Here is a 15,619-nt window from a genome sequence, read left to right as displayed (position 1 = left end):
GGGTGATTCAGAACGACCCATGTGTCCCTGTAAAGACGTGTTCTTGAATAAATTCTGAGACGATTTTTCCTGTACGAAAAATTTGTCCGACACTTACTTTTTGAATAATAAGAGGATGAAGTTAGCGAATCACGGGCCGTGTACACATGGTAGACAAAGGCGGCGCAACTCACTGTCCGACGCGGGCGCTTATCTGTGTCGGACGGTGAGTTGCGCCGCCTTTGTCTACCATGTGTACACGGCCCGTGATTCGCTAACTTTATCCTCTTATTATTCAAAAAGTAAGTGTCGGACAAATTTTTCGTACAGGAAAAATCGTCTCAGAATTTATTCAAGAACACGTCTTTACAGGGACACATGGGTCGTTCTGAATCACCCTGTATATACATATATATATATATACACACTACTAAAAAAAAAATAGGAAACACTTTTCAGACAGCAAAAATTAAGCTATTTTCAAATGGCTGTAACTCGACAAAAAATCATCGTAAACAAAAAATTAAAAAAGTATTTTAAAGCTCAAAGTTTCAGATTCAACATGCTATCAATGGTTTTTAAAAATTTTCTCAATTTCTCAATGCTATGCCCCCAAAAAATACACTTTTCCCTTAAAATTACGTATTTTTAACAATCTGTAGCTCAATAAAAAAATTTTTTCTCGACAAATGCAATGCAAGTGTCAAAGTATGACATTTTCTCTACAAAATGCATTTTTTTAATTTTCCTACAATTTTGTTTTTTTTTATCTAGTTATAAGACTTCAAAGAAATACATTTTTTATAGTACATTTTTGCGAAAAATGACTTTACCGTCGGTATTAGTATTACTCAATGTGCACCACATAGAAGTTGCCGGTCGGACTTTTGAACATTGCGTGTGTGTGTGTGTGTGTGTGTGTGTGTGTGTGTGTGTGTGTGTGTGTGTGTGTTTAGTAGAAATAAGAATCTCACGATTTGTTACTTTCGTACGCACGCACGCACGCATGCAGGCACATACACACTGTACACTTTACACTGTATACACTGTACAATCCAAGACGCTTTTGAGGTTAATTTAAAACTATTCTATTTAATTTTTGAAGCTCTTTCTTGTTGAAAGAGATAGATAGAGAGAAAGAGAGAGAGAGAGAAAATTAAAATAACGACATCTATCGCAACATCCAAGATCTAATCTACTGCTCTTTTGACTCTTCCCACCGGTATCGCACGCAAAAATACACACAAAGTATACACTTAATTTTCTGGAAAATCAATCTTCTATATTAAGCACCTAAGCTATATTTGAACAACACAATATTGTTCTTCAATGTCCACTCCACAACGGACGCTACTTATTTTATACGTGCAAAGTGTGAAAATTTTATACAAAGAAAATTTTCTACGAGTCAACGCCAGAAGCCAACAACAAAACTGTAATTTTACAACTTTTTTTTTTTCTTATAAAATTCTAACGTCCGTTGTAGATTATTGTCTATACTTTAATTGTGGAGAAGAATTTGTAAATCTGTAAATGCAATTAGAAAGAACGGCTTGCCGACAGAAAATTATCGCTTTCAGTCGGTAAAAAAAAAAACGGCATCCCTTTAAATTAATATTTTAAATTTTGACTTTAAATTTGCGAAACCAGCGGTCTCGAAAACCCTTATGTACTCAAATTTAGCAAAATACGTTTAACACAAAATTTTCTTCAACAAAAAGTTAATATTACTGTAATATTTTTGCAATATTCATGCTCTATCTTATTGTAACGTTGCTACAAAAAACAATATTGCTCTATGTAAGAAAGAGCGAGCGAGTAAACGAGTGAGATTGCTGTTACATGATTTATATACACTATATAGAGTATTTCCCATAATGTTAATAAAGTTAAAGATATAATAAAACGCCTATTATTTTATAAGATGGATAATAAGTCATTATATTATTTCTTAATTTCTAGAACTTTGTGTAATTAAAAGATGTATTTTATAAATATGGAAATGCTCGTTTCGTAACAATATAAGTTCAAAATTTTCGAAATGAATTCCTTTTTTAAGAATAAGTTTTAAAAAATTTTAAAAAGTACTGTTTCACATAATATAATTTTACGTAATATATCAGATGAAGAACCATTTTTTAATATATTGTTGCGTGCCCGCCCTAAGAAAGCGACTATTATCGAATCGCGCGAGGCAATCGATAAGTGCAACAAAAAAAAAATCGTTTTGTTATGTTTGGAATTACCGCCATATGCATTTCGCACACTACACCCGTGTACCTCTCTCGACCAATAAGAAGCCGCCTTTCTTTTCATGATCACTGACCCATCTATATTATCCGGTAACCTTCCGGGCCTTCCCAGAGAGTCAATCTATGTATTCAGTCTTTTCTTTTAGTCTGTCTGTATCCCGTAACAATAAACTCGGCATTGCATTATCAATATCCCTCTTGCTTAATTGTGAATCACCCACACCCACAAAGTAAGAGATACAACAGTGGTGTCAGCAGTGGAATGAGATCAATCAGCAAAACAGCAAGCGTGCAAAATGTCGTTAACACCCGAAGCGTTGATGGCATTGTCGACCGCCTTCACGGAAGCGATTCGAGAAGCAACACGAATGGCCGCGGAATCGACAACGGGGACCACAACCTCCACGCACTCAAAGCCACCATCGTTTAAAATAAGTGAATATCGATCCTCTGATGGGGCCACCGTCGAAGATTATTTTAAACGGTTCGAGTGGGCACTCAAATTAAGTAAAATCGCCGAAGAACATTGGGCCAACTTCGCTCGCGTTCACATGGGAACAGAGCTCAACCAGGCACTCAAATTCTTGGTAAGCCCACGATCACCTGAAGATCTCACATTTGAGCAAATACGGGATACCCTTAAGAACCATATAGATCGCGCTAAAAATAAATTTGCGGAAAGCATCCGATTTCGGAAAATCTGCCAACAAAAAGACGAAACGGTAGCAAGTTTTGCTCTTCGTTTACGGCAAGGTGCAGTTCACTGCGAGTACGGAGAATTTCTCGACAGAATGCTAATAGAACAATTATTGCATGGGCTCGAATCTAGTGACACGTGCGACGAAATTATAGCAAAGAAACCGGCAACTTTTGACGCGGCATTTGATATCGCACACACTCTTGAAGCAACTCGACTTACCGCTAATGAGGTTAAAACTACGATGACACCAGCTCCCGAAGCTACGCATAAACTAGGTTATACACAACCGAAAAAAAAGTACGGCAACAAACAAGGACGCCAGAGATCATCATCACGCAATCGACAGCAGCAATACCAACACAAGCAGAAAGATTTCTCAAAAAAGAAGCAGGACCAGCGATGCCAAGGATGTGGTAGAGACCATCCACGGAGTCAATGTCAATTCCGAGATGCCGAATGTCATAATTGCGGTATTAAGGGACACATCGCTACAGTGTGTCGATCCAAGAAGAAAGAAAAATCCGATCAAGTTTCTGACGCACTCGTACCAGCAGATCACGTCGATTCTATTCAATACTTCAACAAGGTCAATGACATCAACACTTCCAACCTAGCACGGAAACGAATGATCAATGTCTCGATCGATGGCCATAATTTAGAGATGGAGCTGGATACTGGAGCACCCTGCGGTATCGTAAGTAAAAAAATGTTACATACCATTAAGCCTACATGTTTGTTGCAGAAAACCGATAGACAGTTCGCCAGTTATACGTCTCACAAAATCAATTGTATTGGACGACTGCCAGTCAATGTCACAATTGGCCGAACTACCAAGAGGCTTAATTTATACGTGGTGGATGGTAATTTCGATACGCTCATGGGTCGAGAATGGATCTCACACTTCACCCACGAAATAGATTTCGCAAAACTATTCTCATCGCCAGACGGGATTCACGCGGTGTCAACGGTACCGCCCTGTCTTACCGCAGAGCAAAAAGGTCAGCTAGATCAACTCCTGAATCGATTTCAAGATGTATTCGACGACGTAGCAGGGAAGCTATCGGGCCCGCCTGTCAAGATACATTTGAAACCAGAAGCGACACCAGTCTTCGCCAAAGCACGTGAAATACCTTACGCACTCCGTGATGCTTACGCGAGGGAAATCGATGCGAAAATCAAGTCAGGACTCTACAAAAAAGTCGATTATTCAGAATGGGCGTCGACTACGCACGTTGTAACGAAGAAAAATGGCAAAATCCGCATCACGGGTAATTACAAGCCAACACTTAATCCGCGTATCATTATAGATGAACATCCGATCCCGAGGGCTGAGTCAATATTCAATCAAATGAGAGGCGCAACAACCTTTTGTCATCTCGATATTACAGATGCGTATTCACATCTTCCTGTGGATGAGGAATTCAGTCACGCGCTTACGCTTAACACACCTACACATGGCTTGATTCGACCGACACGCGCAGTGTACGGCGCCGCAAATATTCCAGCTATCTGGCAACGACGGATGGAGTCTGTCCTCCAAGATCTTCCTAAAGTACGCAATTTTTTCGATGATGTACTACTTTTCGCCGATAACTTTGCCGATCTAATGATAACCTTGGAAAAAACGCTGGAAAGAATGCGCTCTCATGGTTTACGACTCAATCGCACGAAATGCGTCTTCGCATCACCCTCTGTGGAATTTCTAGGACATAAGATCGACGCTCAGGGCATCCACAAATCGGATAAACACATTGAGGCAATCCGAGATGCGCCGAAACCGTCAACGCATGAAGAACTCCAATTATTTCTGGGGAAAGCCACATACTACAATGCATACATCCCGGATCTTTCGACGAGAGACCGTCCGCTGCGAGATATACTTCGTCAGGAGACTTTCAAATGGACGCCTGCTGCAGAAAAGGCATTTAAGGAAATCAAAACAGCATTGATATCACCTCAAGTCCTTATGCCATACGACCCGTCGCTACCTCTACTTTTGGCAACCGATGCCAGCAAAACAGGCTTGGGCGCGGTACTCTCACATCGTCTCAGCAATGGTCGGGAGCGACCAATAGCTTATGCCAGTCGTACGATGACTACTACAGAACAGAAATACCCACAGATCGACAAAGAAGCGCTTGCCATCGTCTGGGCTGTACAGAAGTTCTTCCATTATCTCTACGCTCGTCATTGGACCTTGATCACTGATCACAAGCCACTAACTCAAATCCTTCATCCAGAAAAATCGCTACCGGTGCTATGTATTAGCAGAATGGCTAATTATGCAGACTATTTAGCTCATTTCGACTTTGATGTGATTTTCAAATCCACGAAAGAGAATACTAACGCTGATTATTGTTCCAGAGCATCACTATCATCAACGATTAACGCCATACAGGATTCTTCGCCACGAGAGAAGGAAGAGTTCGATGGAGATGAATTCGATCACTTCATCATTAAGCAAATTAAGCAATTACCAATCGACGCGGAACAAATCGCTCGAGAAACAAGAAAGGACCCTGCACTCGGAAAAATTATCAAATTACTAGAAACAGGACAAAACCTCGAACGTGCAGGTTACAAAGCTCCGGAGTCAGCCTATAAACTGGCCTCTAATTGTTTGGTGTTCGAACATCGTGTCGTGATACCACTCGTGCTACGGAAAGCAATGCTGGATGATCTACATGCGGCACATTTAGGTATCGTTAAAATGAAGGGAATGGCACGATCATTTATTTATTGGCCTGGCATCGATCCGGAAATTGAACGTACTGCGAAATCATGCGTTGAATGTGCTAAACATGCACATGCTCCCCCAAAGTTTCGTCAGCATCACTGGGACTACCCCAAAGGACCGTGGGAACGTATCCACATCGATTACGCCGGTCCCGTCGCTGGAATGATGCTCTTGATTGTCTCCGACGCATTTAGCAAATGGCTTGAAGTCAAGGCGACCAACTCGATGACGACGGCTGCAACAATTGCCATTCTTGATAACTTATTCACAGCTCACGGTGTTCCTACCACTGTAGTTTCAGACAATGGAACGCAGTTTACGTCATCTGAATTCAAATCGTTCTTACAAACCAGTGGCGTTAAATACCACAAGTTAACAGCGCCTTATCATCCCTCCACCAATGGACAAGCCGAACGAAGTGTGCAGACAGTCAAAGCTGCCCTTCGTGCCATGGGGACTACTCGTAGTACACTTCAAGAGGATCTAAACAGATTCCTTCGTCATTATCGCATCGCACCACACTCAACTACGGAACAATCACCATCACAGCTATTCCTCGGTCGAACATTACGCACACGCTTGGATTTGGTTCGACCTGATGACGTCTTCACAAAAGTTACTCAAAAGTGGAACTCACAGTTTGTTCCAACGTTTCGCTCACTGAAGCCAACTCAAGTCGTATATTTCCTTTCGGGAAATCCTAGGATGGATAAATGGATCCGAGGAATTATCACGACTCGTCTGGGAGACCTTCATTACGAGATTGATTACAACGGTCGAAGATTCAAACGCCATATAGATCAAATTCGAGGACATGAAGAAGGTAAGACGACAGAGCAATCCAATGTTACTCCAGCACCCGATGTGAGTAACAATTGGGAAAGCCGTCAACCCCGGCGAGTACGATTCTATCCGGATACTTCGGAAGCACACACACCGGTGGCACCTACGAACGCAAAAATACAGTCGTCTCCAGTGCCACAACCAAGGACTTCGACTCGTACTACAACGGTTTCAGAACAGATCCCATCAACAGCATCCGATAGAGGCGTTATAAGAAACGGGCACGCCTCACCTCCAGTTCTTCCTCGGAGATCGACAAGGGATCGTCGTCTTCCGAACAGATTCTCTCCAAGTCGCTAATCGGGAGAATTTCCGTTGAGGGGAGGAAATGTTATGTTTGGAATTACCGCCATATGCATTTCGCACACTACACCCGTGTACCTCTCTCGACCAATAAGAAGCCGCCTTTCTTTTCATGATCACTGACCCATCTATATTATCCGGTAACCTTCCGGGCCTTCCCAGAGAGTCAATCTATGTATTCAGTCTTTTCTTTTAGTCTGTCTGTATCCCGTAACAATAAACTCGGCATTGCATTATCAATATCCCTCTTGCTTAATTGTGAATCACCCACACCCACAAAGTAAGAGATACAACACGTTTCCTGTCAACGGTTGTTGTTGTTGTTGTCATTGTCTTGATCTTTCAAACGAGCTGTCATGTGTTTACATTAAAGTTATCTTTATTAAGACTTGTTTGTCTTCTTATTTTGGGAGTGCGCGTGCTATTGTCACAGCGTGAGTGTGTGAGAACGAGACGACCTTCCCGATCATAACAATATGCTTAATTTATTTAAATAATGAAAATAACTATACCAGTCAAAAGCAGATCTTTTAGTGCTCAATAATGTAGGAGAATAGATATCGGACAAGGATCGAGGGATCGAAGATCGATTGTTATCGGTCGACCTTATATGTTGTCGGTATTTGGAAGAGCGCGAGCGAGCGGGAGTCCGCTGTGAGTCGCGAGTCGAGACAGTGCTCCGTGTCAGAGACAGAGTGTATAAGGACAGAGTAAGAGAGAAACAGAGACAGAGTGCGGAAATTCAGAGTTAGCCACGAGTTCGTTTTTTTCTTTTACGTGAACTTTTGCAAGAAACGATTGATATTATTAATTCGACTGAAACGACAAGATTCGCTCTATATATGTAACTATTTAAATCGCATACTTAATTAAATTGCGACATTATTAACAACGACTACCTTTAATCATTATATTTATTTCCATTTTATCCTTCTTAAAATCATATTATCCTACAATAATTTTCTAGGTAAATCTACAAACATTTACAAAAGTTCCCAAATTGCGTGCTGCATATTTGTCGGACTTCAAACGTAGCTTTTAAAAAGAATCCAAAAATGTAATAAAAATATTTGACCGGTATAGTCATTTTCATTATTTAAGTGTGTTGATATACTTCTTGGTTATTAAGATTTCGTTAATATTGTATATTTTTAATTGTTTTTAGTATTACAGTTGTAAAGACTAAACAGTTTTCTTCTATTTTTTAAAAACGATGTCCTTTACTGTTATTTTTTAAATGTGTAATGCAAACATGTATAAAATATTCTGTTACCTGTTAAACTGGTACTGTAAGCTCGCCACACTCTCTGCATTGATTGTAATGGCACTATGTACTTTGATAAAACCGCCCAATTCCGCGTTATTGGATATAATCGTAGAAGTCCTTTTAGAGTCCTATTCATTCTACTGATAAAGTTGTTATTACGTCGCAACAATAATTATTCTGAAAATTAGAAAATATTAATTGCGTACTTTTGTATATTTAAAATACATACATTATTAAGTAAACATGATACATTTATTTAAAGAAAAATTAAAAAAAAGGAAAGAACTGTTTACCCATACAACACATAAATATTATATCATTTAAAAAATGTTGAATTACAATTGTGATTACGAATAAACGGTTTAATCTTTACCAGATTGATGGGACATACAGGTATACGTCCCATCTTTTTCTTCTCGATTTTTTAATGATTTTTGTCATTTAATTACTGATACATACATATTGATACAATTTACAGTTCTAAAAACTTAATGTAAACATTTTCTATTTTTATTTTACTCAATAAAGCAAAATACTTTTTGTTATAAATTAAAATAAAAAAACGCAATTTTTATCGAATGTTATATTAATTATAGAGGAAAAGAAAGTAATCTGGTACCTATTTTCATTTTATTGAATAACTTTGTTTATAATCAGTATTTTATATTGAAAATGAAACGATTCTATTCGTCAAAGTGTTAACAGATTCTAAACTCAAAGTAATAAAATATTTGTTATTAGCACGTGATTTATAAAAATGGTGCATTGCATAATCGGTAAATAAAAAAAGTGGTAATAATATGGCTAGCCCAAAAATAATTTTTTAAAACCGATTTAGTTTAAAAAAAAAACATAATTTTGTTACAAAATTATAGGGGAGACCGGAGCTATTCAAAACACTTTTTTCCTTTGCGTCCCCTGAGTCTTGTATTTATTAAAAAGAAAAAAATTTGGGACGGTTTGAAAGGTTAAATTTTCCTTTTCACAATGCCCTTATAAATAGAAGGCGGAAATGTATTTGCTTTAAACTATATATAAAAATGTCAAACAATACCAAGTGTTTCGAATAGCCCCGAGCCCGCGGTAATTCGAAGCTAGTTTAGGAATATTCTTAAATTTATGTTTTAAGATAAAAAAAATATAAAAAAGCTATTGTTAAGATTTTGTTTTATTCGGAAAAAAATATATAGTAGTATGAAAAATATATAGTAGTATGAAAAAATGTTATATACAATAAAAAAATACAAACGCACAATAGAGAATTTTATTGCTTTAACGTTTTCGGAACAAGTCAGGGACTACTCGTATTTAATGTAATTACATCTGAATATTAAATTGTGTGTTTTGGTACATAGAACGCGAATATGAAAGAAAAAAAATCGTCCAAACGTTTGGTATTTCAAATAGCCCCGACGTCAACTGTGCGCATTATTGCGTATAATTTACAAAAATAAACATCACACAGCAAAAAGTAAACACGAAATGTTTCAAATACATTCAACTGGATACGATATATTCAAAGTTTTCAAAAAAGAATCATATACAGGGTGATTCAGAATAACCCGTTGTTCTTCAAGGGACATATTCCTGGTCAAATTTCAAGACAATTTTTTTCTTTGACAAAAATTTGGCAGATGTTTAGATTTTAAAATATAAGCCGATTAAGTTAGCGTATCACGGGTTAAATACAGATGGTACACAGGAGCGGCGCACTCGCCGTTATGCGCGGGTATGTCGTAAGCCTGCTGCGCTTAGCTGATACAACCTACAAGTGTCTCTCTCTCCCTTCTCCTCCTACCCCTCTCTCAAGTAGTGTTAACGCGCTTTGCTTTGCTCTCTATTTTTCGCTTTTTTGCTGCTGCGTTTTGCCCGGAGCAGCTTGTTGCAGGTTTTCTGGTCAAAAGTCTTTCTTCCTCGGCATCTGTGTCCGAGGTAAGCGTATCCAAGCTGTTTCTGTATTCTTTTTGCTGTTTCTAACGTGCTATCTGACCTCACTCTCTGCTTGCTGGCTGCTGTCACCCTACGCCCGCGCCATCGGCTGCCGAGTCTGTTCGTGCGCTGTCTTTCTCGCCTGCGCGCGTCGCACCTTCGTCTGTTTGCAAGTCGCCCATCAATCAGCATCCATTATGACTCTTACCTGTTCAAACTGTAAGCGCTTCTTCGCAGCCGATGCCTTGTGCTGTGACTGTAACCCAAAACATATTTACCACGAGGACTGCGCTCGTAATCTGCGGGATCCGGTATCGGAATCTTTCGATTCCTCGATACTCTTCTATCCTACTTGTTGAGAGCAGAGTCTCACTAGGAGTCTATCTGATGCTCACGGTCCCGTGCCTGTGGAGGGTGGATCGGTGTCGGCTGCTCCTGCCACTCATCCGGATTCCATCAAGGACCTTATCGCTGTGATGCTGGCCAAAGTCGAGGGAATTAAACATAAGCTGCAGGATCTTCCTGCGATGAGGGAGCAGCTGCGGGATCTTCTGGAAATGAGGCTCAGCTAACCTTTCTGAAGCGAGGCAGTCTCTGTGTGCCATTGAGGCCAGAACCGAAGAGCTGCCTCTGTGCGTCGGGTCAACGAGAGGCAGACTGGTTTGAATGCTCGTGTTCATGCCTTGGAGGTGCGACCTTCCGGCGGCCATGGCGCCTCTACATACGATCTTGAGGAGCGACTCGATGGGCTCAAGCACGCCAAGCTCAGTAATAAGCTTATCCTTTTCGGAGTTAAGGAGCTCCCCTCGGAGAATACGCGTACCGTCGCTACCAGCATCGCCTCTGCCTTGGGAGTCACGGCCTCTCCTAGTGAGATCTCTGCCTGTTCTTGGATTCCGGCCAAGGGAGATCGACCACGCCCGATTATAGTCAAATTGGCGTCAAATGAGGCCTGCAATCGATGGATTGATGAAAAGAGGGCTAAAGGTGTCCTTGAGAGCGCGGAGATGTTGGAGGAGCTCTCTGGTTCCAGGATCGACCTTAACAAAAGGCTGATGTCATCTGCGAGAAACATATTTAGTGAGGCAAAATTCACGGGGGCTAGCTACATCGCGTCTGAGTTCGCAACGACCTCATCTTCGTCAGGCGACTCTGATACTTCGCCCATCAGGGTCCGCCATCGGGAGCATCTTGGCGACTTCATAGTCCGTCCTCCGTCTCCGATTGTCGCATCGGGCGCCGAGTCGGCCTTTTCCGCGTCTACTTTGGCTGCGGCCGCGGGCGGGCGCATAGTCACATCTGCAACCGTTCAGTCTGGCCCTCTTTCCTCTGCGCCTCGCTTTAAGCAGGTACCGGCTGTCAGACTTTGCGCGCCTTTGGCAGCCTCCGGCGGCGGATCGGAAGCTGGCCGTGCGGCCGCCACGCGGCCTTTGTCGGCGCGTAGGGCCTGACCATCGGTTACCTTTTTTTTCGCCGACGATCCACTCCGGCTGCCACGTAAACTGCCAGTCCCTTCTTTCCCATATTATTGAATTTCGGGATTTTTTCCCCCCACAATCGCTACGACATAATTGCAATGTCTGAAATATGGCTGAAGCCCCACGCTGTAGATGATCTTGCTCGTCTCTCTGGCTTCTCGCTCTTGCGCGTCGACAAAGTGGGCAGGGGCGGAGAAGAGATTGGCGTTTACGGGATTGAGCGACGGGCTCTCTGCTGGCGTGCCGCGTCATCGCCCGAGCAATATTGCGGTCAACTCGAATATATGCTCGTGCGCATTTCTGCGGCTGGACAGAGACCGTTTCTTTTAGTCATTGTCTACCGTCTGCCCAAGCTAGGCTTTCTCGTCAAGAACAATTTCGAGAAACTTCTTCCCTCCTTTCCGGCTGCGGTGATTTTAATACTGATCTAAACCGTCAGTCCTTTGACGTCGCCTCGTTGCGTGACTTCTGCCAGAATAATCATCTATACATCGTCCCGTTTACCGACACTCACCACACAGCCACTTCGCACTCTCGTATTGACCACTGTTTTGTTAGTAGTCGGTCCTTCCTGTTGTCTCACCACCAATACACTCTCTCCTTCCTCTTCTTCCACGATCGAGGTTACTCTCGACTGCCATTTCAACAGGCTTTCGCCTCGCATCATCTCGATCCGTGATCTTTCTATCCTAAATCTCAAGATGCTCTATGACTACTTGGACTTCCTTGACTGGATCTCCTTCAATTCGTCCGTTGTACTGGATGACAAGGTTGCCATTCTCACCGGTTTCCTCCAGCTCTTGACTCCCTTGCTCCACTCCGCACCTTTCACGTCAGAAGGCCTCCTGCCCCCTAAATAGATCGTGAAATGTGACTCCTAATGCGTGACTCGCCTAGAAGAGCCGCTCGCCGGTGTTTTCCTCCTGCCAATTTGGGCACCTTCCGTGCTCTACGTAACCGGGTTAATGCACTCCTCGATACTGCCAGAAACGACTATTTTAGCCTGAACTCAGCTCCTTCACCTGCCCGGCTTTGGTCCGAGCTTCATTCGCTGGCCCTCGCAAAGTCACGCTCCTCCACTCTACCTACTGACCTCCCCTCAATCAGCTCAACTCCTTCTTTTCCTCTATTCATCTCCCTGCTCTCTCTTCTTATTCACCCGCTTCTTCGTCATCGTTGGCCCTCTATTTCTACCCCTTCAACTCCTCCTCCTCCTCCTCACCGTCCACCTTATCCAATCCATCTACTTTCTACTTCCTGCACATCACTCCTGACGTCCTCCAGAAAGCGCTCACCCGGTGCTCATCGAATGCCTCTGGTCCTGACAATCTCAGTCGTCGTTTCATCCACGACTGCCTCCCTCTTCTTTTCTTTCCTATCTTCAAACTTCTAAATCTTTCCTTAAATTCCTCCACTTTTCCCTCTTTGTGAAAATGCTCCCATATCATCCCTCTTCCTAAGGTCAAGACCCCCTCTTCTCTTTCCGACTATCGTCCCATTTCTCTCCTGTTACCTCTTCAAAGTCCTTGAGTGTATTGTTTTCAACCAATTGTCCTTCCATCTCTTCTTCGTCCATCTCTTAGATTTTCTCCAATTCGTCTTTCATCGCGGTTGTAGCACGCAAACTACTCTGGTTAAGCCGGCGGATGACGCTAAGCAGGCGACCTCAAAAGAATCACACTCCTCATCCTGTTCGACTTTTCTAAGACCTTTAATTCCGTCAGACATGATTTGCTTTTGCGTAAGCTTCCGCACTTTGGCATTTCCCATCCTGTCCTCCGTTGGTTCTCGTTGTATCTTTCTGGCAGAAGTTAACGTGTCCGTGGTCGCAACGGCTTCTCTTCCTGAACTTCTATCTAAGACGGCGTCCTCAGAGATCTGTTCTCGGCTCTCTTCTTTTCGCTTTCTACATTGACGACCTGAGGACGGCCATTCACCATAGCCGTCATCTCTTGTATGCGGACAATTTACAAATTTATTTTGATTTTTCTCCTGCGGACCTTGAGCATGCGCTCGGGAGGATCAAGGAGGACATTTCCGAGATCAAGCAGTAGGTGCGCGTTAACTGTCTGACCTTAAACGCTATGAAAACCAAGGCTATCCTCTTGAGCAGTGCCCGTTACATTATCAGCATCCGCGCAGACAACGCGATAGTTTTAGAACTCAAGGGCACTCCCATCAAAGTCAATCAGGTAGTGAACCTGGGCCTAACCAGCTCGCTTAGTTGGAATGAGGTCAAATCCGTGTCCAGGCGCATAAACGGCCTCCTCAATGGCGCCTCAAATATTACAAACACCGTCTTTCGCGCCCCCTGCGCGCTCACCTTGTGTCCTCTTTGATCTTCCCTCTCTTCGACTACTGCTTTGCTATCCAGACCGATCTCACCAGACAGCTCAGCTTCAAACTTAGGCGACTAATGAATGCCTGCGTGCGATTTACATTCGACCTCTGTTGGGATGCCCACGTCTCGCCATTCTACTCTCAGCTCGGCTGGCTGCAAGCCGACGATAGGAGATCTTATCTCTTCGGCTGCTTAATTTTTTCGGTTCTCCGCAGTAGCACACCGTCCTATCTCGCCTCTAAGCTTTCCCCCTGCCCCAGACCTAAAGCAACTTCTAGAGCCTCTAGAGTCTCTTCTGGACCTCGCCGTCCCCGCGTGTCAAACCTCCATCTTTCAGCGGTCCTTTGCCGCAGCCGCCCCCACGTTCTGGAATTCCCGTCCCCTTCCCATCCGCTGTGTCGACACTATCATCGCTTTCTAGCGCGGTCTTTTTCAGTTTCTGAGGCAGCGGAAAGTTCCCTCATTCCTCACCTAGCTTGGCACTTCTTTCTCTATCTACTTCTTCTTTCCTTTCCTTATCCTCGACTTCAACTCTGTCTCTATTTCTTTCTTTTTCTTTTGCGTTTTTCTCTATCTTTATTTCCGCCTGCGTTATATTTTGCGTTTTCTTCGGTTCTTCTTATTTGCTTCTCATTCTTTTGCGCCACTCGTTTAACGTTATATTTATTTTATTTGTTTTTTTATTTTTTTATTTTTGTTTTACGCTATATTTTGCGCAATCCTTATCTTTATCTTTATCTGCATCATCTTAGTTTATTTTTATTTAATGTTGCAATTATTTTTATCTTTATTTGCGTTGCCTCTTTTCTTATTTTATTTACATATATTTTTCCTGTTGCTTACCATTCGCGTCATTGTTCTCTATTGTATTTATATTTTATTTTTTGTTTTGTCCATTACAATTTAATCTCCGTTGTTTGTTCTCTTCTTGTATTTCTGCTCAGTTTTAGTTTGTAAGTGACACTGACTACCTTTCTACTTTTTTTTTGTATTCCGTTTGCCCTTAGAGGGCTTGTCCTAGGACTGAATAAATGCACATTTATTCATTCATTCATTCATTCTCTGTGACAAGAAAAGTGCTATTGTTTTTAAAAACTCGATGTAAATACTTTCGTGTAATTCTTTGTTTGATTCTTCAACTATACAAAAAATTTTTTGGCACTTCTCTTATCAAAATTATTAAAATCAAGACGTAAAATAATTACATTTTTAAGTTAAAGATAGCATTGTAATGTGACAGAGAGAGAGAAAGAGAGAGAGAGAGAGAATGTGTGCGTGCGTGCGTGTGTGTGCGCGCGCGTGTGTGTGTGCGTGCGTGTGTGTGCGCGCGCGTGTGTGTGTGCGTGCGTGTGTGTGAGAGAGTGAAAGAGGGGAGACAGTGGGGATTCTTGTGTGTTGTATCAGCTGAAGGCGTCTCATAACACACTCGCACGTAACGGTGAGTGCGCCGCCCCTGCGTACTATCTATATTCGACCCGTGATTTGTTAACTTAATCGGCTTATATTTCAAAATCTAAGCGTCTACCAAATTTTTGCCAAAAAAAAAAAAAAAAAATCGTCTTAGAATTCGACCAGGAATACGTCCCTTGAAAGACAATGGATTATTGTGAATCACCCAGTATATCTTATTTAAATTTCAAACAAATACTGACTGTCAGAAATTACTTCAACTGTCGCAAAACACATTTTTCACTGCTACTTTAATATGACGCAGATGCCAACAAAACTTTGTTAGCAAAGTCATTATATTAGGAGGCGTTTACACTATTTAAAATAAATTTTTAACATGT

The 15,619-nt window shown here is 42.0% G+C and overlaps 2 protein-coding genes across 8 annotated transcripts in view; one reads left to right on the top strand and one right to left on the bottom strand.

The window, feature by feature from the left end:
* Positions 1-15,619, bottom strand: part of LOC105198482 — a 62,188-nt gene that overhangs the window by 24,420 nt on the left and 22,149 nt on the right. For all 7 annotated transcript variants that reach the window (XM_039459143.1, XM_039459141.1, XM_039459140.1 and 4 more), the window contains one exon: positions 8,088-8,258. In XM_039459143.1, the coding sequence (XP_039315077.1) occupies positions 8,088-8,217 (130 nt within the window). In that variant the 5' untranslated portion in view covers positions 8,218-8,258. The remainder of the gene's footprint in view (positions 1-8,087; positions 8,259-15,619) is intronic.
* Positions 2,058-7,056, top strand: LOC120359827 (uncharacterized protein K02A2.6-like). The gene has a single exon (XM_039459136.1). It carries the CDS (start codon positions 2,528-2,530, stop codon positions 6,809-6,811), a length of 4,284 nt encoding a protein of 1,427 aa, XP_039315070.1. The 5' UTR covers positions 2,058-2,527; the 3' UTR covers positions 6,812-7,056.

This window comes from Solenopsis invicta, chromosome 16 (genome assembly GCF_016802725.1).
Source record: "Solenopsis invicta isolate M01_SB chromosome 16, UNIL_Sinv_3.0, whole genome shotgun sequence".
Taxonomy (NCBI): domain Eukaryota; kingdom Metazoa; phylum Arthropoda; class Insecta; order Hymenoptera; family Formicidae; genus Solenopsis; species Solenopsis invicta.
Note: the sequence above shows the minus strand (reverse complement) of the source record. Positions and strands in the feature narration are given on the sequence as shown.